The sequence below is a fragment of the Ornithodoros turicata genome, chromosome 10 (genome assembly GCF_037126465.1).
Source record: "Ornithodoros turicata isolate Travis chromosome 10, ASM3712646v1, whole genome shotgun sequence".
In the NCBI taxonomy this organism is placed as follows: domain Eukaryota; kingdom Metazoa; phylum Arthropoda; class Arachnida; order Ixodida; family Argasidae; genus Ornithodoros; species Ornithodoros turicata.
Genome location: NC_088210.1, coordinates 1,251,034 through 1,277,486, shown reverse-complemented (window position 1 = coordinate 1,277,486; position 26,453 = coordinate 1,251,034). Strand labels below are relative to the sequence as shown.

The following is a 26,453-nucleotide window of genomic DNA, read 5'->3' as shown; positions in this document are numbered from 1 at the left end:
CTACAGCTGGCTAGACTTTTCAGCGAGTTTCATCGTTAATTTCTTAGGCAATTTGAGGCTTTGTTTGTATTTGTTCCTTCAATGTTGTTCCAGCCTCAGAACATCAGTTCTCTCATGTTCAACATTTGCCGCTTGCGTCGATCCCGTCGTATGAATGTGTGTATGAGTGAGCAAAAATGTAAGAGTGAAAGGAGGATGAGTGAATGACAGAGTGAGTGGCTGGTTTGTCCCCTCAGATGACGCACCCCGAAAGTCGCTGGAGAGGCGTGTTAGCTTAGCTAAATCGATAGAGCCCTGGAACGGTAATCGAGAATATGTGGGTCCGAGTCCTACAGCTGGCTAGACTTTTCAGCGAGTTTCATCGTTAATTTCTTAGGCAATTTGAGGCTTTGTTTGTATTTGTTCCTTCAATGTTGTTCCAGCCTCAGAACATCAGTTCTCTCATGTTCAACATTTGCCGCTTGCGTCGATCCCGTCGTATGAATGTGTGTATGAGTGAGCAAAAATGTAAGAGTGAAAGGAGGATGAGTGAATGACAGAGTGAGTGGCTGGTTTGTCCCCTCAGATGACGCACCCCGAAAGTCGCTGGAGAGGCGTGTTAGCTTAGCTAAATCGATAGAGCCCTGGAACGGTAATCGAGAATATGTGGGTCCGAGTCCTACAGCTGGCTAGACTTTTCAGCGAGTTTCATCGTTAATTTCTTAGGCAATTTGAGGCTTTGTTTGTATTTGTTCCTTCAATGTTGTTCCAGCCTCAGAACATCAGTTCTCTCATGTTCAACATTTGCCGCTTGCGTCGATCCCGTCGTATGAATGTGTGTATGAGTGAGCAAAAATGTAAGAGTGAAAGGAGGATGAGTGAATGACAGAGTGAGTGGCTGGTTTGTCCCCTCAGATGACGCACCCCGAAAGTCGCTGGAGAGGCGTGTTAGCTTAGCTAAATCGATAGAGCCCTGGAACGGTAATCGAGAATATGTGGGTCCGAGTCCTACAGCTGGCTAGACTTTTCAGCGAGTTTCATCGTTAATTTCTTAGGCAATTTGAGGCTTTGTTTGTATTTGTTCCTTCAATGTTGTTCCAGCCTCAGAACATCAGTTCTCTCATGTTCAACATTTGCCGCTTGCGTCGATCCCGTCGTATGAATGTGTGTATGAGTGAGCAAAAATGTAAGAGTGAAAGGAGGATGAGTGAATGACAGAGTGAGTGGCTGGTTTGTCCCCTCAGATGACGCACCCCGAAAGTCGCTGGAGAGGCGTGTTAGCTTAGCTAAATCGATAGAGCCCTGGAACGGTAATCGAGAATATGTGGGTCCGAGTCCTACAGCTGGCTAGACTTTTCAGCGAGTTTCATCGTTAATTTCTTAGGCAATTTGAGGCTTTGTTTGTATTTGTTCCTTCAATGTTGTTCCAGCCTCAGAACATCAGTTCTCTCATGTTCAACATTTGCCGCTTGCGTCGATCCCGTCGTATGAATGTGTGTATGAGTGAGCAAAAATGTAAGAGTGAAATGAGGATGAGTGAATGACAGAGTGAGTGGCTGGTTTGTCCCCTCAGATGACGCACCCCGAAAGTCGCTGGAGAGGCGTGTTAGCTTAGCTAAATCGATAGAGCCCTGGAACGGTAATCGAGAATATGTGGGTCCGAGTCCTACAGCTGGCTAGACTTTTCAGCGAGTTTCATCGTTAATTTCTTAGGCAATTTGAGGCTTTGTTTATGTTTGTCCCTTATATGTTGTTCCAGCCACAGAACTTCAGTTCTCTCATTTGCAGAATGATCTGGACCTAAGACACCAATCGTGTGAATCCTGGGAGATACCACTAGATTTGCTCATTCTGCCGCTACCGTGGCCACGTATCTGGGTGCTTCATTGATAACACCCCTCGTCCTTTAACTGATAGTTATAAATACCTCGGGGACCATCTTTCGTCTAACTTAAGTAACATAGAATACTCTCATTGAGCACATATCAGGTAGTGCTAATCGTACGCTTGGCCTTCGTTAGGAGTAAACTCAAAAAAGCTCATTCTCTCCTCACGCGACTGACATACATGATATACGTAAGACCTAAGCTCGAATACGCTATTTGCATATGTTTTTGTTTTGTTTTTTCACAACTCGACCACCCTAAACAAGTTAAGTGTTTTATCTGCAATACTAATCTACTTTATAAATCATTTTTGTGTTCTACAGCTGTTGACTGAAATGGTCTTCCAGCCCCCCTTGCAACCACGTACAACCATAAGTCATTTATCAAACACATACATGCCTATTTTGACCAAATCACCTCTCTCACGTAGTTTCTCTTCATCACCTACATATTTGCTTTGTCTTGTATTTGCTTGTTTCAACCAATATCCCCAATGTGATGGCCATGTAGACCCTTTGAGTACAGAGAAATAACTGAATGCATAAACAAATACATAAATAAGTAAGTGCAATCTTTTGCACGGCAGGGGGTATATAGGTTAATAAACAGGAGGTGGCGTCCACGCAAGGAGAGGTCAGCCAGACCTATGTCGGCTTGCTACGCCCTGGTGGAGCAAAAAAAAAAAAGCAGAGTTTTGAGCAATTTGTCACTTCGTTTAAAATGACTCAGCCACAGCGGTGCGTATTGCGAAACCCGCAACCTTTGCATCAGTAGGCAGTCCCTCTCACCAACTAAACCAACGTAGGCTTGCATAATCTGATGTGCACAAGCGTGACCGTTTCCCTTGTTCAGCCCTTTAATGGACATTTTATGCATCCTCTTATGTGCGGGAGCAGGCTTGCTTACGCCATGCATTTTCAGGACTGACGCCGTTGAGGGAGGGCAACTCTAGCGACATGTACAAGTGGAGGCCCATTCAGGTCTACGTTGTGGGAGGCGACGACCACGGACCCCACCACAGGTACAGATCAATACCAAGGCTTCGGGAATACGGCCAGGCTTGGCTGAACATGGTACGTAGACTCCATCTTTAGCTTTCATTACCTGGTAGTTATCAGATGCTACATAGAAGGGCATTCTCTGCTTCGTAACTCTTAGCGAGGCGTAGTTGAGCAATTATACTTTTTTTACATACAAGCGCTCTGTGACTGAACCGGCTGGATGCTCCCAGAGTGCTCATATTGGCTGTGGGGCGTTGCGCCACTTTGTACCATGTGACAGGAAACGTCATTTTGACGTGCGTGTCCGTGCCGTGCAGTCGTCGTTGGCAAGGTGCCTTTTTTCTGCATATACGAGTATTTGCAGCGTTGAACAACGAGACTCCAATTTCTGCACGAGAGCAGATTGTTTTTGCATTTCAGTGGCAGTTTAGGTTCGAAGAGGGTGCCTTCGGTTTTTGTCGACTAATGGACATTGAAGTGCGGCCGTTAATTTCTACGTTGGAGGCCGTTTACCTGCACCTGTGATGCTTGCCTCTGCCGTTTTGAAAACTTTTTGCTTTGCCTTAGGATGCGGTGTGCAAGGTGATAGCTCCCGCCAGCACTGAACGGAATGACGGGGGGCGCTAAATGCTCAAAGGCTGGACCCCGTCCTGAGGGCACAATAACTGTAGCCTTGAGTGTTGTTGGTGTAGCTGTTATTTTGTTATGAAATATGCAATATTATGGAAGGCACAGCGGAACTAAACTATTTTCAACTGATTCTGATATTGAAGTGGCTTAAATCTCAGTAGTATGTAAAAAGACACACTCGCAATTCAAACAGTTTGCTCCCCAAGCTAAAGGTATCGGAAATGTATTTCCGTTACAAATCTATGGTATCTCAGTATCGTTACCGATACAGATACTTTTTCAGTGACCCAACCTTTCTTCACCGACTATATTTCTTAGTATTATTCATTATCACTGTCCGCTTAGCGCTCGACAAGAAGCCTGAAGATACTCCTACGTGTTCTGTAACGGGAATTATAGCACACACATGTTCACTAGTACGAAGTAACCACGCTGGGCTCCACAAAAGAGTCGAGGTCAACAAACAGAGGTGAAGTCCTTGACAGTGCACTCTGGATTCCACAGCTGAGCTGCTGTGTCACACTGAGTCACGCTCACATATACTGTGGTATAGTTAATTTCGGATAGGTTTCCTTGGTCATTAGACTCCACGTTATGTACGGTCCTGAGACTAACGTAATTGTCATGTTGTCCTCTGTGAGCTGCCGGAGAGACGACGGCCTGCTACACTCTCAAAAACAAAGCTTCATACATAGCACACCCTGAGGGCCAACTATTGGATAGAGTGGTACCTCTATCACTCTTAGTTTGTGGAAAGCGCAGGGCGTACGTCTTTTTGTGACAATTAACATTTCTGCGTGAGTGTCACAAAAAGCGGTCGTATTGCCTCCCGCTCATAACAAATCAGGGGAGTGAACCATATCATTCCGGGTGATGGTTGGCTAAATGCGTGTTATGTGGTGAAGTTCATTTTTAAGAGTGCAGGACGACATAAGTCGACTTTGAGAAGCAGCTACTGACAGAAGTCAAGCAACGTGTCCGAGCTACATAATTAATACGCTATCTTTTTACCGCAAAACTGCCTTCTTCAAATTTGCAATTCTATAAATGGCTTGTTCAAGTATGCGAAGTCGTCTTCGTGTTTGCAACAAAAGTATCGGGCAAAGTATCGCGTTACTTTTTTTCGTAACGATAGCGGCAATCCGTTATTTTGAAGAAGTATCGATACCGGTATTTCGATACCTTTTACTCAAGTAACTCAAATATCGGTATCGCGATACCAAATTCGGTAGCGGGTACAACACTGGTGCTGCATCTTGACTCCGCTAGATATCCAACATTCGCATAAAGTATTGGAATTTCTTCAAAATAAATTTTGGGACCTGCAAAAACATAGGTAAAGGTGTTGAGACACATCGCTGGGGTGGTGGTTACGCACTGTGTATCAACATTGGCATGGCAACACACGCAAAATATTTCGCTTCAGTTTCGCATAATTATCGAGAAACCGATTTTTGAACTTGTGAACCTGCCCGCCAGCGTTCAAAATCTACCAGGAAACAATGGAGCGATGACGGCACACCGGGCACGTTCATAATTGGTTCCCATTCACACGTGATGTCACGTGCCGCGAAAGCGCTCAGCTCCTATAGCTACGCAATTCGGCGCGTCGTGGTTTTGGTTTGCCGCATCGCAAGCGTTCATTTATTCAGTGTCTGCAAAACTGGAGAATTTCACCCCCGACAATGCCTCAAAAGAAGTGCGTTGCCAGGGGTGCAGCACTATGGACGGGACTAGGCACTCCATGCACCAGTTTCCAAAAGATCCCGTAATGCGGAAGGTTTGGATCGACGCTGTTTGCGAGCAGGGACTTGTCCCTACAAACAGCTCTCTACTTTGTTCCCTACACTTTCCACGAGATGCCTACACGCGCTTTCACGACGCAGCACAGCGCGACCTTCCTCTACAAAGGCGAAGGCTGAAGCCCGACGCGGTTCCGATGGAGTTGTCTCCTGTGTTGCAACATGACGAGCATATCTCCAAGCGGTAGGAATGGAGTTGCCTCAGGACAGAAGCCGCCGATATTTCGAACACAGACTGTTCTTCTTCTGTTCTACTCCCTTCCTACCTAGAGGAAGGACAGTCTCTGTTCGAAATATCGGCGGCTTCTGTCCTGAGGCAACTCCCTTCCTACATCTCTACCGGTTCGCTGGAGTTCTACCCATCTACATATCTCCAAGTGGGCACGGGAGGAGGTACGTACATTATTCGACTGTTCATTGCCATGTTCGAGTGTCCGTTCCCACCCTTATGTGTTATTTCAAGTTGGTGACATGTACTGACGCTGGCCTTCGGAGAACCAACTCAGCCCACCCCTAGGGTCGAGTCAAACGTAGCGCCGGCCACGATACATCACCCAGCACTGAAAGTGCCCGACGTAGAGCATTTAGAAGAGTGCATGGTGCCGGCCACGACACAGCCCCCAGAAATGTTGCTGCACGACCAAGAGAAAGAGTGCACGGTCGAAGAGTTTGATGTTGCAAACAACTACTACTTTATTTTGACTTTGCAGGACGGGAAGGTTCATCGCCAGATTGATGTTGCAGAAATAGAAGTGATTCATGAAACTGTTGAAATTGAACGCATCGACGAGACTTCCTCAACAACTATCACCAGGTCGTCCGTCGTCACCGTGCGATCCATCGGTATGGTCGTGCACGATTTCATTGAATGTAGCATGTATTCTTTGTAGAGAACCAAGTATGCCCCCTGGCATTCGAATACGTGATTTGAAGTATGTTTACATAAAAAAGTGTGCCTGACCGAAAGGAGAGGTGCAAAACAACATTTGGCTAGGTTTTATGCACTCTGGATGCAAATTAAGCTCAACCTAATTTTGCTACTTGTTCATTTTCCACTACTGCAAAATTGAGTTGCTGCAGTAGTGGAAAATGAACAAGTAGCAAATGTTGTTCTGCACCTCTCCTTTCAGTCAGACACACTTTTTCTACTTGTTGTCCAGGTCAGCACACCTCATGTAGCTGCAGTGAAATTCGAGCTTCGCGTGATACCGTGGGGCTCCCCCTCGAGTGCTTAATATGACAGTGTATGCGCCTTTCAATACAAATGGGTGCCACCAGGAGCGCATCCAGGGCTTGTCTAGCAGCAGGGGGCTATGGCAAAGTGCCAGGTGCACCCTGGGATTGGTTCATTGAATCTCATGTTGAAAGGGAGAAGTGAGTTGTCTAAATTCCTGGACCCCATGTAATTTTAGTTTTGCATCTCTAGAGATATTTTTTCATGTACGCTGCATATTTAAATATTATGCTGTTTTTTTTATAACTGTGCCCTTGCAAAAAAATGTAATGTCGGATAGCCTACCCACATACAGTACTACCCTATCATTGTGCTTTCAGTGCAATGAGGTCACGGGCAGCACCAACATGAAACTTGAAGTCTTGAAGAGGGGGCTGGGGAGCGGCTGGATGGCCTCAACATCACGACATTAATATCACGCAGGCACAGTTAAATCAGGAAGTTCCTGAACGAACATTGTCCCAACGTGCAACACCTGTTCGACTGCTGGCACATCGCTAAAGGTTGGTAACTTTATTCCAAATAAGCTTTGTAGCTTGACTCCATGCAAAATGAATGGCTTGTTTTGCGATTTGTTATGCCACATAGGTTAGCCCATTTATATAAAAAAACTTATATTCTGGTATATGAATCTTTTTTACTGCAGGTCTAGAAAAGAAGCTTGTGGCTGCTGGTAAAACAAAAGGCAACAAACCTATAGAACCATAGATCAGGTCCATTATCAACCACATATACTTCAGTGCTACGACATGCGGTGGAGGCAGTCAGCTCGTCACAATAAAGTGGACGTCGATGTGGAATCACATCGTTGGAGACACCATGGCCACCATAACAGGTACCCGTCATGTGAACATGACGAGCTTGCACCACGCAAGTGGATCAAGGAAGGTAATAGCATCTGACATCTTGCATAACAGCTTGTCACATCTTGTCATATTCTGCTATGTGCCTCTTTTTATGCAGCGCAATGCACTGTAAAACATGCAGATGTACATATACAGTATTGTTTCTCCACAACTGTCTAGATACCCAAGCACATCAGAAGTTGTGTAGTACCATCACATCAAAACGGCTTCTGAAGGGCCTGCAGCAGGTGTCTCCGCAAGATGAGACATACATGGTCAAGGCATTTCATGTCTGCATCATCCGCTTTGCGCCAAAGAATACACACTACTCCTACCTTGGGATGAAAGCCAGGTAAACACTGAAGGCACGTTCATCGCCTCATGGGACTGTTTGTGGAAGGGACGCAGCACATTGTTAAACATGATGCAATGTATTATAGCCGGGAGCAGATCCAGGATTTTCCTAGGAAGTGCCAGGGGCATGCTGTACCCCATGGAACCCCGTGTTATTCATGAATTGATGACATCTAGACCCCTCCTACCTTCCCCAAATCTGCCCGTGGTTGTTGTGTTGCCTGAGCCTTGATATTCTTGCTGAAAATGCCATTCGCAATGAGTTCCAAAAATAAAGGTGTACAAGAAAATAGTTATGTTTTGCTGTTACCTGTGCTGTGGCACCACAAGGGCCCTCGTTTTGTTAATCTTCATTTCTTCTGTGATATACTTACCGTGTCCTTTATCTCACCTCATCACGGAAACGACAGGTGCATGCTGTGCTTGCGATACCGCGTCAAAGATCAATGGTTATCCTTACTCAGGCACAGTTTTCTCCGTATTGGTTTACCGGGTGGCTTTTATGGTCACGATGCATGCTTAAAACAGTTTGGTCAAGGGGTTCATGTTGGAGCTGTGTATTGCATGACGTAAGTCATAGCTTAGGACTGACCGCTGCAACTTGTAGTCCGATTGTTAGCTTACTGATGACTAACACAGTTACTGACTGATGACCAATACACTTACACTGACGTACTGTGTTTCAGTATGCATCTCATCACTGGGCTAGATAAGTTGTTTAATGTTGAGGAAGGGCAAGGACGACAGACAGCAGGAGCAAGTAGACTTTACTGCTCGAAAGCGAAAACGAGAATGCTAGCTCATGCCCATAACGTGCCTGTCCATAAGGTGCGCGAGAGAGCTGCGCAGTAGCTTCAACTTCCTTAACAGTCCCCCCCCAATGACTTGTCATCCGTCGAGTTCCAAGTGATGGATCAGCTGAACTGGTCGTCGTAGGTATGCGCCGCCTGATTTCCGTAGGGTGCAGGAACGAACTAGCCCATTCGACCGATGTGCAGCTGCTCTACCCGTCCGAGGGTCCCAAACATCCTGGGCTGCCGTCGCTCGGGTATGAGGACCAGATCGTGCTGCCGAACGTTGGCCGAGGTTACATGCTTGCTGAGGTTAGCTGACCGCAGTTGGAGAAGGTAGTCTTTCGACCACAGCTTCCAGTAATTGTTTAGCAGACTTTCTTTAGCCTGCTGAATCTGCGAGGGGGAGACGTTGACGTCAACTGAATGGAGAAACTGCATTGAGGGCAAGGCGGTAAGCCGTCTCCCGATCAGGAAGTGTGAAGGAGAAAGGGCTTCTGTGTCGTTAGGGTCTTCTGTGAGCGAAGTAAGAGGTCTTGAATTCACAATGGCTTCGACCTCCGTCAACACGGTCTGTAGCTCCTGGAAGTCGAGTTCGCACCGACCTAGCGACCTGCGCAGTGATTCTTTGACGGAGCGCACCATGCGCTCCCAAAAGCCTCCCCACCATGGTGCTTGTTCTGCTATAAACTCCCATGTGCTCCGTGTTTGGGTGGCATATTCTTTCACTGCTTGGAATTGAGCGAAAATCATAGGAGGAAGTTCTCGGGAAGTCTTCTTGTATGTTAGAAAGTTGTCAGAATAGATTTTCTTTGGTATACCCCTGGCGAGCCACAAATCGCTTAAACGCCATGAGGAAGGTGCCGAAGGCTTGGTCCGTTACCAACTCTAGATGAATGGCTCGTGTAGCTGTGCAAGTGAAGAGTGTCACGTACGACTTTGAATATCCGTGCGCTGTTTTGTAATACAATGGACCTGCAAAGTCTACCCCGACCACGTCAAACGGAAGTTGCTGTGAAACTCGATCCTTCGGGAGGGGCGCCTCTTGCTCGGTGCATGAATGTGTTCGGAGACGTCGGCAAAAGTAGCAGTGGTGCAGGGCGTACTGAACAGATTGCCTTCCTCTGATCACCCAGTGATCCTTCCATATCTGATGTAGAGTCTCCTGAACCCCGGCGTGGGCCATCCTTTCGTGTTCGCGAAGAACCATGAGGCGGGTGAACCAGGCTTCCGAAGCAGGCGGTAGTAGCATTGGGTGCTTAGTCGCTGCTGGTTGTTCGGAATGCTGGAGACGCCCGTAAAGCCGGAGAATGCCGTCGTCATCTTTGTACCAACGGAAATTCTGAAGATGCGTGAACTTCTTGTCCAGGAACTTTGCTTGTGTCATCCTGATCCAGTACTGCTCGGAATTTTTCAACTCCTGTGTTGTGAGCGGGCCAGTCTGCTTCCGACCCCTTGAGTTCTGTACGTAGCGCAGCACCCACGCCGTTACTCGACAAAGTCGGTTCGCTCTACTGTACCGCTCTGGCGACATGAGGGTTTGAACCGCCAAAATCGCCACCGAGGGAACACGTTGTGGGGCCACTTCGTCCTTTCCATCAGGACAAGTGGGTTCTGGTATGAATGAACTTGGCCAATTTTCCGCATGTGCCAACCACGTAGGGCCGTGCCACCACAAGGCGCTGCCCTGCAGCTGATGCCCCTTGACACCTCAAGTAAGGAAGTCAGCCGGATTCTCCTCACCGGGACAGCGTCGCCACCATTCAGTAGAAGTGATGCTTTGAATTTCTTGGACGCGGTTCGCAACGAAGGTCTTCCACCGTGTTACTGGCCCTCTTATCCAATGCAACGCTATGAGAGAATCCGTCCAGAACACACAGTCGGGCACAATCTTCAAAGCAGTGCAGACATATCGGTAAAGCCGTCGGCAAGAAGGGCTGCCATAAGTTCAAGCCTTGGCAGCGTTTGGCGCTTGATGGGGGCCACTCTGCTCTTGCTGACGAGGAACTTCATGCTAGAAGAGCCGCTCGATGACGCTTCAACGTAGATTACCGCGCCGTAAGCGTAGGGACTAGCCTCAGCAAATACGTGCATCTTCCTAGGCGTGGCCGTGCCCGAATATCCCAGGAATCGAGGGAGAGAGAGTTGCTCCAGTTCTGCCACTCCCACGCACCACTCCTTCCACACTGATTGTATGTCCTCTGGCAGTGGATCATCCCAGTCAAGCTCCGCCTTCCAAATTCTTTGCAGCAGAATCTTCCCAGTTATGGTGAAGGGCGCAAGTAAGCCGAAAGGATCGTAGATCCTTGGTACGGACTGTAAAGTGTGCCTCTTGTCATTCGTCTCGGTTGCAACAAAGTCCAAAATGGCTGCGAGAGGACATCGTAGTTTGTCATAGTGTACGTCCCAGACAAGTCCCAGCACCTTCTTAATGTGATCTTGAGTTGTCTCGACGGTTGTGCTGCCGTCGTTGAACATCTGCCGTAATAGGATCCCGTCATTGGTCACCCACTTCTTCACCTTCATGCCTGCGGCCTCAAATATTCGCAAAGTGTCCTGGTACAGAATCTCTGCGTCTGATGATGTTTCCACGCTGACCACCAAATCGTCGACGTAGAAATGGTCCTGTAGAAGCGCCGCTGTCTCAGGGTAGTTCCCTTCAGACTGCCGTAAGTGATGTCGAATAGTGGCGGAAAGAAGAAAGGGGCTGGACCTGGCACCAAAGGGTACTCGAGTCATCCGCCAAGTTTCGATGTCTGGGAGGGTTTGCCCAGCAACCGGAGTCGTAGAATACCAAAGGAAACGCAATGCGTCGGTGTCCTGCTTGTGAAGGCCAATTTGTAGAAAGGCCTTCTCTATGTCAGAAACAAGGCCGATGGGATGCATCCTGAACCTCAACAGCAAAGAGAGAATGTCCGAATTCAGATTAGGACCCGCGTGTAGTATGTCATTCAAAGATAGAAACCCAGGTGCCTTTGACGAGGCGTCGAATACGATGCGTACTTTAGTAGTCTCCCTTTCACGTCGGATCACTGCATGATGTGGAGGATAATACTCCGGCCCAACCTTTGACGCTGTGACATCTATGCGTTTAGCGTGACCATTCTCGAGGTACTGGCGAATAACTTGGTCGTATTCGTTCATTACAGCCTGGTCTTTCAACAGAGTGCGGGTGGCGTTTCTTAGACGTACTTCAGCTGTTGTCTTGTTTGTCCTGAGCCTAGAGACAAGGTTGTCCTTCCAAGGCAGCCCAACACTGTAGCGACAGTTCTCCAATAGAGTGCTGTCCTCGAATCGCTGTAGAACGGGATCTATTCCCGTTGATTCTGAGGCGTCGGCAATCCCGAGGTGCTCCAAGTCCCAGAATGACTGCAACCTCTCATCTAAGTCGCCTTGGGAGAAGCTAGAAACATCAACGTGGAAAGTGTTCACCTCTGGCGAAGAATAATCTCCCGCAGGACCTTGCAGAGTCCATCCGAAGGTTGTTTCGAGGGCGATGAGGTTACCCTGAAGCCGCCTTTGCTTGCCGGTGGCAACCGCCCTGTAAAAGTCTGCGCCCAAAAGAATGCTAATTTCTGGTGAGGGGACAGATGCCACAGCCACATCCGCTAACTGGATTCCAGTATTCCTGAGGCAATCGAGAGCCTTGACATCTATATGCGGAAGGTTACTGATGCATATTTCGGGTATTTCCAGAGCCTCAAAGGACACCTCCTGGGACGTGTACGGGGATCGGAGGGTCACACTGACCCTGCTATGCAAGGACTGCTTCCCGGCTTTCCCGACAGTGTTGATTGCGAGATCTTCCCTTCCCACGATTGGCAGCTGCATTTTCCGCGACAGTGGCTTCTTAATAAATGTCCTTTGGCTGCCGCCATCGATGAGAATACGAATAGGCTTCCGTCGGCCATAAGTAGTGCAAAGTATGGCATACCCCCTCTGCAGGAGCACGACCTGCGGGTACGGAGAACAGTGCTGCCATGTACCGCTTGCTACGACGGTTCCATCCGTAGTTTTCTGACTCCCTTGCCTACATAGGACCGTCAAATGCCGCCCGCTGCATCGTTCGCACTTCAGGCCCTTGACGGATCGACAAACTCTAGCGGTGTGATTCTCCTTTGCGCAACGGAAGCAGCGGCGGCTTCGACAAAGCCGCTCTTCAAGATCTGCCAGGTCAGCATCTACACGGCACTTCCTGACGTCGTAATCCTTCCCACAAAAGAAGCAAGAGTTGTCTGCAGTTTTCTTGGTATTCGTTGGTTTAGATGTCTTACTGGCTTCAGCCCCGAGTGCTGCGGCGGAGGGCAGTCGGTCCTGTGAATTTCGAGTGTGTTTGCCACCTCGACTCTGTGTAAAACGTCGAGGATCTTGTGTCCCTTCTGCCGCTGCGATGTGTTCCCTGCATTCAGCTTCCATTTTGATGAAGTCTAGTAGCTTGCCCAGGACCTTTTCATGACGATCGTCTGCGGTTCCAGTTCCGTCCGCGGCCTCACTGGGAAGTCTCCTCTGAAAGCTGAGGACCAAGTCGACTGGAAGGGCCTGTTGTAATACCGGGTACAACAGCGAAGAATACGAACTCAATCCAGTTCCCAACGCTTCCAAACTGCGGATATGCGCGCGCGCCGTGTCATGCAGACGTCTAAGTTCGGAGACGTTTCGGGACGAACGAACGTCCTGAATGGCTAACAGTCGCTTCAGATGGAACTGTATGAGCGAGTCCGGATTGCCGAATCGATCCTGTAGCATTTTGACCGCCGTGTCATACATGTCGCCTGTAAGTTGAAGCCCTTTAACGTAAGCTGCGGCTTCTCCCTTGAGGACAGACGACAAATAGGACATCTTTTCATTGTTGGACAACGAAGAATTGCAGTGCACGATGGACTTAAAGCGGATCCAGAACTCCTGCCAATTCTCCATACTGCCGTCAAACTTGATGAGCTCTAGCTTCGGCAAATTAGGACGACGAGTAGAGCTCAGAATGGATCCCGACGCCGTATCACCAGTACCTCCCGGTGGCGCAGCAGGACCGGTTTGGACTGTCGCCGCGATCGTAGAGGCCTGGGCGATGAGCTGAGGCACAAGGCTCCTCCTTAATAAGCATGATATCGAGGCTACGCGGTCCTGATATCCCAATACCTTGTCAAATTCGGCATCAGCTTGTTCAACGGTGAACAAGGTCTCCAGATTTCTGTCAACTTCGTCCAGAGAAGTAGCGAACGTCTTGATACGTTCGGTCAGTAGCTCGCAACGGCCAGCATGGTCAGCGGGAACATCGGTCGTCTCGAGCAGGCGTTCGGCCTCGTTGAGCACGGTTGTCAACCGCTGACGAAGGGATTTCCTCTTGGATAAAAGCAAGGACTTCGTGGCTTGTTCCTGCGGTTCCATCATCCTGCAGGCCTTGGAATGTCCTCTTCCCGGGATTCGGCACCAGTGTTTATTGTTGAGGAAGGGCAAGGACGACAGACAGCAGGAGCAAGTAGACTTTACTGCTCGAAAGCGAAAACGAGAATGCTAGCAGGACATCTTTTCATTGTTGGACAACGATGAATTGCAGTGCACGATGGACTCAAAGCGGATCCAGAACTCCTGCCAATTCTCCATACTGCCGTCAAACTTGATGAGCTCTAGCTTCGGCAAATTAGGACGACGAGTAGAGCTCAGAATGGATCCCGACGCCGTATCACCAGTACCTCCCGGTGGCGCAGCAGGACCGGTTTGGACTGTCGCCGCGATCGTAGAGGCCTGGGCGATGGGCTGAGGCACAAGGCTCCTCCTTAATAAGCATGATATCGAGGCTACGCGGTCCTGATATTCCAATACCTTGTCAAATTCGGCATCAGCTTGTTCAACGGTGAACAAGGTCTCCAGATTTCTGTCAACTTCGTCCAGAGAAGTAGCGAACGTCTTGATACGTTCGGTCAGTAGCTCGCAACGGCCAGCATGGTCAGCGGGAACATCGGTCGTCTCGAGCAGGCGTTCGGCCTCGTTGAGCACGGTTGTCAACCGCTGACGAAGGGATTTCCTCTTGGATAAAAGCAAGGACTTCGTGGCTTGTTCCTGCGGTTCCATCATCCTGCAGGCCTTGGAATGTCCTCTTCCCGGGTTTCGGCACCAGTGTTTAATGTTGAGGAAGGGCAAGGACGACAGACAGCAAGAGCAAGTAGACTTTACTGCTCGAAAGCGAAAACGAGAATGCTAGCTCATGCCCATAACGTGCCTGTCCAAAAGGTGCGCGAGAGAGCTGCGCAGTAGCTTCAACTTCCTTAACATAAGTATTACATTTCAGCGCACTGGCAATTAAAACATTCCCGGTTTCCATTCGCCACCTTTTTTTTATTTCTCCCCAATTGCATATCTTTTAGGACTACACTTGCTGCTCTGCATTTTAATGAGAACGCTGGAAGGGTACAACCAAGGACAAAGAGCGGTGTCCTGATGTGGAAACTGAAGTAGCCGAATGGGAAAACCCGTGACGTTGTCGTGACCCCATTTACAGGAGCTGCAACATCAGTAAGCTGATGGCAGCTTTTCCCACCTCCATCTAATTGCATAAGAAGGCATCACAAGCCTGATCTGAAGTAAGGTGTTTGCATAAGAACATAGAAAAAATGGCAAACTCCTGAACATTAACTAATTGCAGACATAGCTAATGAATGTTGTGATACACTAGTGTCTAACGAATAATGATTGTTCATTCAGTTTTATTTTTCTCATTTAGGCTAGCTACATCGAGAAGTTGATTGCGTGCACTTTGGAACTGTGCAAAACGCAACAGAGCAGGCCACCTGTACCTGTGCCTCCACCTCTAGCTAGCACTCGCACAAGAAGTTCGAAATCCGATCTGGTGGAACACCATCAGAGTAGGTTTTCCACAGGTGCGGTACTGAACAACACCACATTACTAATTATTCTCATGCAAGCAAGCAAAGTTTGCAAGCAAGCTCTGCTATTCGGCCGTGCATAGTTTGTAGCGATAAACATGTGGCCACTTACCTACTATTCAAATCCTTCAAGGAACACGTGACAAACTAAATTACTTTTAACTTTGTTATAGCTGCATAGAATAGGCTTTATGGTCCCGTTTAGCAACCTGTGCCTTGTAATTGTGCTGTACGCAGCTGTATCCACGACCTCTTTAAATAGCACAGTAAATTTGTAACAACTATTACCCTTATTGTTGTCGTGGCGCTTCTCCGTCCAACTTGGTACCGCATGGCGTTCCGAGTCTTGTCAACGGTTAAAAATTGGGCTATTCGTTATTTCATACTTTAAAAGCGATAAAGACCCAAAAGAAAACACAAAGAAAACCAAAACACAAACAAAATAAGTTTGTGCTGTGTGTTGTGTTGTCCTTTTGTTTGTTTTCCAGCACAGGGGTTTTTAAATCTTTTAAACCGTGTCTTGTGTCGCGTGCAGTACAACTGGTATTGCAGTCACACATTTTGTATACATAACTGAGGCGATACACAGATGTTGTGACAACTGCCTGTGTTCCACTCGGCAGGGCACTGCGCAGAAGCTACCTTCGAAGAAGCTATGTCTGGAGGGGATGACCCAGCAGAGTGACGCTGGTCAATGGCTTGCCACCCTGGGAAGGAGGATAGCCATGTGTTTCTTGTTTCCTTGCAAACCTCATGAGAAAAGCACTGTAATGGGAGTGCGTTACAGTGGGCATATTACAAATGGGAGGGCATTATAGATATGAAATCTTGTTTACGAGTACTATGGGAACTTGCTCCGTCATCTAGAGGCTCGCTTATTTGAGAACATTAACTTCCCAACAGGAAAAGCCTAAAACCACGAGCACAGCGGTGACCGCTGTTCTATAACTAGGGTTCCGAGTTTTCGGTTTTTATTTATGGACGGATTGGGCGTATGTTTTTCGGTGTTTATTGATTTTCTCGACATCGACATTTTTCGATGTTTTTCCTTTAGTGTACATGGCTTACCAGACAGTCATCGGCGAATAGAAATCACAGTGTAATATAACGACGCTCAATCAACATGGCGTTGTTCGCTGTGGTGGCTTTTTTTCACACAAAAGAAATCAAATCTGGAGCAGATTTACATTTTTCACAACCATCACATTTCTGTATGGTTTTCTGATCTGCATCAACAACTTCCTGGTCACGTGCAGCAATTTATCTCTGTCATGTCCTGGAATGTTCCTCTGTATTCAGTGTTTTTCGATTAGAACCGAATTAAGGAAATTTACCCGGCGTATGCTTTCCGATGTTTTTCGATTAAAACCGAAAACGCGGAACCCGGTCTATATCCCCAGCTGAAGTCCACATCAAAAATTTGAAAGCCAGAGCATAAACAGAAGTGAAAAAAAAAAAAACTATAACGACAGCCTCTCTCCGAGCGAGCGAGACCACGAACCTCGCAAGGGTAATTGTGACAAGTGTGCGTACCACGTGACATCACAACGTGGTCGCAGTTTTTCAGGCATGCTTATTTTCGGAACTGACCTAGCCAGATCAAGATTCTTTTTTCATGGGGTTCTGACAAGGAGCACGATGCTGTATATTATCCTGAGAGGAAGTGTCACAACACCCTCAATTGATTGTGTTTCTAGTCACAGCGTTCTGTTTTGGTTTTTGAGCAGCAATATTTATCTCCCGACTAGTCACCCATTCCTTTCTGCAAGATGCAGTATCCCCTAGCTCAGTGCAGCACTTTCAGATTTTCCTGATTAAATTTTGGTGAGATTTCCAGAACAGCCCCCTAAATATTGTGTAACGCTCATGCATTTTCACCTTGCAGAGCTGGGCATGTAGTCAGTAGTATATAACTGCAATATTGTTGTGATATCGATACTACCGCCATGCGATACTGCGCCAAGCGAATTATTGTGCTGACGTGACAGGTTTTCACACACTACTAAGCCTCATCTAAAACGGTGAAATTCCTCTGTATATCGCTGTTGGTGATGGGAACATTCGCCGCACTTCCGTGACAACACAGCTTGGGATGATCACTCTATTCCCTTTCCCAAGACCTCCCCTGTGAAAGAACCGTACTGCTTGGGGGTATGATGTGTACCTGAAACGACAGTGATAACAGTGTGCTTTATGACTTTTTTCGAAAAAAAAAAACTTATTTATTCAGTACATAGCGTCTAGTCATTCCCCCTGTGTAATAAAATATTTTCACTTAAGACTTGTCAAGTTTCACGGTTCTTACTTCAGGGTGATAATGCATGGCCTTTTCCATTTCAATTTCCAGAACCCGTCGGTCTAGCCAGTATGAATGGAAATGAGGGTTGTCTAAGATGCACATGTGCCCTGGGAGAATTTTGCTCCTCATTTCGCCCACCTCTATGCAACAGACGCATTCTCTTCCTGTTGGCATTCTTGTGCAATTTTCGAAGGCACACCTGCACATGACTTCCTTATGTGCAAACTTAGTCACATTATTTCGCAGCACTACATCTTGCAAGCGAGAAACTGAAATAAACAAAATAGCGAGCGGAAGCAGCAAGCGGAAGCAAGGAACATCGCAAACTAAAGTAAACACTGGCGCTATCGTACACAATGCTCATTTCCGATTTATAGACTATCGTATTCAAGTAACTGTATGCAAATTGCAGGTATTATTAAGCAGCTGGTGAAAGTGCCCATCGTTGTCAACTGTGCAGCGCAACATACGCATATCGCTACGAAATAAAGGCGGATGCTTACCAATCGGTGTTTTCTCTCCGAATGGAAAGGTGGTCCTCCGTACCTTTAGTTCCGAAAAATCAGAAGCGTCAGACGAGTCTGATGAGACTGATGACGAATTGGAGGTAAGAGGAGCGAGGTAGAAATGGCCGCCCGGCTCAGATTCACAATACGTTTCGTCGGAATCGTCACGCCTGTCGGAGTTCTGCGATGACATTTCGTTCCAATGACCAACAGTTGTTCCTTTCCCGATAAGCTGATCCGAGGAACCAAAGCTACATGTCGACGACGTACATGCAGCCGCCGCCCACGTAAAACAGGTGATCGACGCCGTTTCAAGGGCTACTGCGCATGTCCGCGCCAGGTGCTGTCGTGCTCCGGTGTGACGTCATGTAACATTATTTTCTTTCGAAGATAAGTCGCACGCGAACCCACGAATGGAATCCTACGATTGGAGGCCGATCCAGCTCCGTTTTATGCATATGTCGACTACATTTCGGATTGAACTGTCACGACACCTTTGAGTAATACAGCAATTTGGGCTTGTTGGTACATGAACATCGTTGGTACAGTTCCCGCCAAGGGTAACGGTATAAACGGCTGCGACCTCCAAAAACAACTTGCTCTCTTATGAAAATTGGATGTTTGAGGCCGAACGAGTTTGCTTACTCGGTCTTGTTCATGGAGTTTGGTTACTCAGCTATGCGTTGCTCAGCAGCGCCGATGAAAATACGTAGGGATGTGCCAACCGAATCCTCGAATCCTAGGCACGGATTCGAATCCCACTGTCCTTAAAAAGGCGAATCGAATCTTTCGAATACACCAAATACGTTAGTTTGTTTCCTTTCAAAATGGGCACCTCCAAACCTGCTTTACCTTCGGCCAAAGGACGCGCGAAACCACAACATAAAGCCCCGATATTTGCAAGTTTAAAAGTAACATTTTTATGGTGAGAATTCCTGAGTTTATGTATTTCCTGCTTCCGGCTAGTCGATGAACAACATGTTAGTTACACTTAGGAAGAAGTATATGCCCGGACAGCACACCATGTTGCAAATGTGTCGCATCAATATTAATTGAACACAGAAGTGCTGCAGCGGATTTTCATACCCACATTCGTCATTGTAGCAATATACTTGTTTCAATGTTCATGCTATGTCTCAAAGATTGCGTAAAGCTAACACTGCGATGACGTTAGTGAAGCAATGTTGAATATGTTACACTCAGGTAACGTGGCGTTTATATTGTTGATGCAATGTTTTGCGAGTAATGCCAATATTATGCCGCAATTGCATTTCTTCCAAAACGCTCAATCAACAACGTAAATTCAACGTTTGTGCAATACATTTATTTCAATGTGTTTGCCGTATTTCAAAAGATGCGTAGAGCTAACAGTTTATTGCGTTTCCGAAGCAATTGCGTGTGCTACACTGAAGAAAGGTTGCAGTTACACTGCTGATGTGGTGTTTGGCAATCAGTTTTAATGTAATATCACAATAGCATTGCTCGCAAAACAGTGCATCAGCGACCTATTCTTAGCGTTGCAGCACTGTTATTAGATTAATGTGCCTGCTGTATTTCAAAGCTTGCGTGGGGCTAACAGTGTGATTCTCTTGCGCTAGCAATTTTGCACTGGTACATTGAGGAAATGTCGCAGTTACAACGTGTAATAGAAATATTACCTCTAGGCAACATCTGAAGCATTGCAGCAACATTGCAACACATGTAAGTGCTGCAATGTTGCACGTTTTGCATGCAGCGTTGCCGAAGCACTTGCTCCGAGTTCTCCAGTAACACAATGTTTGCACGATCTTGTTCCCACCAATTCCCAGCAATAAACAATTAATGTAATCTTCGGAGCTTCCCGCGACGTTCACTCGTCACTTCTCAGTTTGATGACGTGTTCAAATGTTGCGGCAACGTTTCATGAACAAATGTTGGTGCAGCATTTTGAGACGATGCATTCTAGAAACATTACGATTATGTTGCTCAGGCAATGTTTCACGTGCTGCAGAGAGGGAACACTACAATTAGTGTGACTATTATGGGGAGAATAGACCTCTGCCTGAGAAACGTCATCATGACGTTGGTAGACGAACTGAAACCGAACCAAATCGGAAGGGGAGGGCTGGGTTCCACGAATGCGCACTTCTTCGCTGCCTTCTATTGAAAGAAATGTAAGACCGAAGGTCGCGTCTTTTTCGGGGACCATCGAAATCACCTCAAGACCGTGACTTTCGGGCGCGACCTTGTTCGCCTCTAGCTTCGAGCGTAGTTCATCTCTACCAAGTTGGTGGCGCTGTCGAACACTATGACGTCATTTGTTTACAAACATGGAGAAATCTATCAATTCAGACTGTGGGAGGCATAATCTGCGATAACACTGCGGACGCACTATGGGAGATGATTATGGACAAAAGGATCGAGATGTGGGAGGCCGATCGAGACGGAGGGAGAGACTGTGGGAGGCATATTCTGCGATAACACTGCGGACGCACTATGGGAGATGATTATGGAGAAAAGGATCGAGACGAGGACAACATAATCTGAAAGAAAATTGATCTGACCAAGAACTTCAAATTAATTGCAATTCATTCTTAAGCATATATGAACGCGCGCTGACCCTCGGTATGGCGTTCTTACATACCGTCAGTGCGACTATGGCCTTTAAAGGAGCATCGAAATCATTTGGAACATATATTTTTGACCGCTTGATATGAACAGACTACCGCGTCAATGGCGTTACTTTCTGCAACTGTAACTTTCCTATCTTTTTCATTCTTTATGTTCGTTAGGATGCCCATGCGCCGTCCCATATGACTGGTTGCTCAACAATCTATTGACCAATCTCCAAAACGGCTACTGGATTCCAAAGTTCCGAACGCAAATTCATTGACACGCGTTTTTCCTTTGTTATGCTGCATATTTTGAGCTGTCTTTCCTGGTATCTTTGTCCCGCTCTCGTGGATCGTGCTTTACACCGGAGTCAGTAGAACGATTCAAGCACTTTCTTGCTATGTGACCAGCTTTTCCACAGTTGTAACGTTAGTATGCACGTCCTTCCTCTCGATACGTCGTTGTTTGATCTCTTCCTTTACAAGCTGCTTCATTTGTAGAGTCTTTATCTTAGCGTTGTTCTTCTTGTAGAAACGCATATTTGCCATTATCTGGTGTGATGTTAGCCATGGCGCAAACGTTGGAACCTTGGGCGACGACATAGGATGCGTTTGGCAAACCCTGTATGGAGACTACGGCTACCTCAGGGTCTTCTGACGCCTCTCCCACATTCCGTCGTTGTTCGCTGAAAGACTCCAAACAGTCCATATACTACGCTGCTGTCTCATCCTTGCTCCATCTGATGTGGTTCCATTGTCGCTTGTGGCTAATTTTCTTCTTGAGTACCCTGCCTCGGTTGATATCTTCGATTTCCTTCCAGATATCCTTCTGCGGACTGGTGAGAGACTGCACCATCTCGTTCGTGGCTTCCATTGCTTCTTGCGTCCACTTCCTGCTGGAGGCTCACCTTTTATGGTCAGCTTTGTCCTAAAATACAATCATCTTGTAGCGTCCCGTCGGGTAGTTATTCCTTCGAGCTTCTGAAGATGCTGGGACTCCATCCGCCACATTGTCGTGGATGTCATCTTGATCAGAATCACTTCTGCTATTTCGTAGTCGGTTACTGCTTAGCCGCCTTAACCTTTTTTGGGAGTTAAAGGCGGAAAAAAAAAAAGATGTGAGCACAGCCTCAAGGTAGGTCCGAGAGACAAGTGACATACCCAGTCGTTCGGTCTCGTTCAGTTCAGAATGGCACGAAATGGCTTCGCCCTGTATTATCGTTTTCGTATTGATGGTTCATTATCCACGCGCAATTTGCGCCAGACGGAAAAATCTATGATATTCAACACCAACCATAGACTCTTCGTGCAGATGCACTCGAGAAAGAACTATTTGGAAAGTACCTCCATCAATGGGCATGAGCTGTGCTGCACGAAGCAGTAATACCGCGCGGTTTTAACAAGCACATACATGTAATACATTCTTGGAGGTGGTGGAAATTGAGAGCTGAGTAGGCCTAGATAAACTAGATGTCACGTCAAAAACAGGTGACCTCTGCCATTGGCGGACTGGCTCAGAGTGCAAGTGACGTCGGATGCCTTAGGGGGACTGTCAGGCATGCGATATTTTTGCAGGTGAACTGTGCCCGTGCATAATGCAATACAGCAAAAATCAGATGTGTCTCGGTCGGATTAAAGCTGTCCTTGAGAACTATTCTTCCCCGCGAGCTCAAAATTTTTGCAACGATCTTTTTAACGCTAGAGAGTACCTGAACAACTTTGCGTGTGCCTGCAGAAAACGTAGCAGAGTAACGTAGAAGGTGTGATAGCGGAGAACATAAGGTAGCGATCATAGTACCCACGTGGCAAAACATCTCGGTCCAATGTTGGGCCGACATTGGGCGAAGATGCTGGACTGCTGGGTAGCTGATATATGGGAAGATGAGGAGTAGGCACACCTGTGAGGGAGGACAGCAGGCGCAACTGAATTTCGTCGGATAGAGCTGTTCTCACTGTGCAGGATGGGTCTACGACATTCACCCATGACGCGATCCGGAACGATATCAAAAGCATAGACATCGTGATCAACTTTTGTGTTCATAGGCTGCTCTTGTGGGTCACGCAGTGGCCCATCGAACCGGTTGTCCAAGTCAGCCACGATCGCGAGCGGACGATAGTGTGATACGCGAGCAAGCACGGCTAAGATCGCCAGATCACGTCAGCGTCACAAGATGAGAAAGTGGAAATTACGATACACAAAATTGCCGCATATCTACGCCGCCGTCTCAGCCGCCAACCACCGCTGCCAAGGAAGAAAACGAACAGTCTATTTGATTGTTCCTGATATGCCTAGTACGTCTATTGAAAACGACAAAAGCTTATTCAGTGCAAAAACGAGGAGAACTGGGCCTGTTGGTACGCGATCGTAGTGTTGTCTAATAAAGAACTAGCGTTTCTAAACACGTGTGTGCATGAGTGCCGGGAGGTGGCAGGGCAGGACAGACGGAAAGTGCTTCCACATTCAAGCAGTCTGTGTAGTTTTCAATAAGCTTTGTGGGGAGTAGCGCCTATGTGTTGTGTACCTCTCTCCGTCCTTGTCCCGGTAGCGTTTTAAAACTTCAAATGAATTGTTTGGCGCACAGATTGCCACTTTTATGGTGCTTTCTATGAATTCCATTTCACATTTTCACCTATTATCATAGCGGAAGAGCCGCGTACTTTTCTATAATGACACCCTTTACCAAATAAGAATTTCATTGAGAACATCACCTTCAACGACGTACTCAATAAAAAAAAAGAATGTATATTTCGAAGTAATATCTCACTTCTTTGCAGGTGACACTGCACTCCAAGAACTACCGGTGTTCTTTGAAATTCAACGTTTTTGCGGCGCGTATGGTAAGCACGTTGTATTTGCATACCTTACAATGTCATAAACACCTCAAAATTTTCAGATTTCAGCTAATGAAACTGATGAAATCAATCAACGTTATATACACGATCAAAAGTTATCGCCAACGATGTATCTCTCTGCTCCGGATCCCAACTTTGAACATGCGGACATCGTGCTCATTTTCTCAGAGTAAGTGGCCTGCAGCATTCGGACAATAGTACACCATGTTGTTTCTCTTCTTTTGCCGTCTTTTAATTACCGCTATCCGAGAAATGCATGGTCGAAACGCATGCATCTACCGTATTCTTTACACTGAGCATTCGATGACGGGATTTCGAAATTTAGAATCACAAAATTCTAAATGGCAATAGGGTATATGCAAAGTTGCTACAATGCCAAGCAACACTGTACACCAAAACTTTGTTAGCCATCTTGGTTATGTCAAGCTACACGTGGTTCTTTGTATTTAGCCGGCGACGGGGATCACGGAAGCGCGGCATTTTCCAACACATGACCACAACATGTGGAATAATGACTTGAGTGTGTTACCGCAGCAGTTGGACTACGCGTCCGAAGGCTTGTGTGCATTAGTGCGGTGAAGTAGTCTCGCGAGTGGAGCAATCCATACAGCTTCGCTCTCGGAGCGTACCTTGCTGTATGAAAGATATGAGAGAGATGTGATATAGATGACAGATATGAAAAGATATGTCGACTCGTATGTTTTTTTTTCGGGTTTTTAGAATATTGGGGCGTCATATCTTAATGATTGTAATGACATCGCAGTTACTTTTCATTAGCAGACGATCGTCTTATTAACGCTCAGCTACGCCGATTTTCGAGTGTTACAGAATGGAATGGTACTCACACGATGTGTTCATAAGGGAACACTGATTATGTGCCCAAAACAGTTATCCCAAAGTCCTCGCGGTTTTTGGAAAAAGTGAATTTTTAGTTTCACTGACCGTCGAGGTGTAAGCTATGAACAGTAGTAAAATATGTTGAGGCATTTTAAAATACCTATTTTTCCTTCAACTTTTCGATATTTACATATATGTGGTTGTGTAAATAATTATTGGGTAAATAAATAAACAAATACGTTTGAATGTCGAACAACACGAAAACCGTCCACCTTGCGCCTGCAAATCATTTTAGTGTGAAATAGATGGGCTTCGTTCGGAAGGCCTGCAGATTCCATGCAACTACTCATTTCTTTTTTTCCCTCTTACAGCGGTCATGAACTTTTAGGCGTAGGTTCCTGTAGCGCTATCTACCGTCTGATCTGAGTTTTCGGCGCAGAGACGCAATAAATTCTGGGGAACGAGCTCCTTAATGCTATCGCATTAAAAGTCAGGTCGACACTACCGATTTCTCAAGTAATTAATTGGTATCGGTTTACACATTTCTTGCGCGGAGCAGCGTACCAATGTGGTGTCTCAGCTATCCGGCTAGTGTTCAACCACTTGGTTCACTCACGGGGGGAGCGGAACATATGAAGCAACCGCAAGAGACTATTTGTTATTCACTCTCGATAGCGTCAGCTCCTACGAATTATTCAGCCGGGGGACGTTTGTAGGACATCCGGTACAGATTTTTTGTACACATGTGTTGTATACAGAAAAACTGTACGAGCAGCGCTGATGCCGTCTTGGCAGGAGGCTATGTGGTCATGCGGACATCCTGTAGAACAGTGTATATACATTGGGAGAAGTGGAAGGTCAGCTACTCAGTCAGTGGAGCTACTTCGAGTCCCTTACAAAAAATCTTAATGAGTTTCTAAAGAAAACTTTTGACTTTTGACATCACACTCATCAGAATCTCTGATGACTTTTTTAATGAGTTTCTTAAGTATTTCTGTTTAAAGTTGGCAACCGCGTTTCTAATTAGTATCAGATGAGTACATTTCTGTTGAGTTTCTGACGTGTTTCTTGACAGTTACTGTAGAGTTTTGACGTGCTTATGCAGTATTATACAAAAGTGTTTGCACTACGAAACCACAAAAATATGCCACCATAGAACATTTATTTGAGCGCTCTTGACACCATCGAGGACAAACTGTTCTTCGGCTGAATAACGGCGGTGTCGAACTTGCTACACGCATAGTCTGTAAAACGACAAAAAGTTGCGAATTGCTGAGTACCGTAGTACAAAAACTTACTGCAACACATCACAAGCAAGGACTCTAATATAGTACAACAAGGGTACCACAAACACATGGCGCGCATGTGGCCCACGGTGACCTATTTTGGCCACCAAATATAACGAAGCCACCTTCCTAAAAGAAATTAAGCTCAGACTCAAAGAATCCGACAATCAATAATATCAGCTAGCTGTTTCCCTGATATTCCTATTTCTATTTCGAAGTTGAAACTGTGAGCGAAAGCAACAATACAGTCCGTAAATTGGTGATAATATCAGTGCTCTTGAACATCTGTAAAGCACTACATACTTTTCTCAAATCATTTTTCATATTTTCAGCACCTGATCTGAAAAGGTAGCATGCGGAACCATCAGCAAAATCACGATTTCAGCATACACAGCACGTGTGAACAACAATATTGGAAATGACCTTGCAATCTTGCAGCAGGTGCATATTTTACACACCGTTGTTCACAGTTTTGATTTCACAAATGTGTTGTGTGCAGTACACCAATCCATCATTAACACCTACCGGTTAGTGCACTTACCCCTGTTGGATTCATAGCTGGGTAATTCCATTTTAAATCGACCAAGGTCCGCCGATGACATTTTTTCATTTCAGTGAAAAAAATATATGTTGGAAACGACCTTACGTGAAGACGAAAGCAAGTACCCGGAGCTTCCT

The 26,453-nt window shown here is 46.5% G+C and overlaps 1 protein-coding gene across 2 annotated transcripts in view; it reads left to right on the top strand.

Moving 5' to 3' along the window:
• Nucleotides 1-26,453, top strand: part of LOC135371279 (uncharacterized) — a 404,777-nt gene that overhangs the window by 76,862 nt on the left and 301,462 nt on the right. For both annotated transcript variants that reach the window (XM_064605383.1, XM_064605382.1), the window contains exons 2-4: nt 2,787-2,938; nt 23,575-23,637; nt 23,694-23,821. In XM_064605383.1, the coding sequence (XP_064461453.1) occupies nt 2,787-2,938; nt 23,575-23,637; nt 23,694-23,821 (343 nt within the window). The remainder of the gene's footprint in view (nt 1-2,786; nt 2,939-23,574; nt 23,638-23,693; nt 23,822-26,453) is intronic.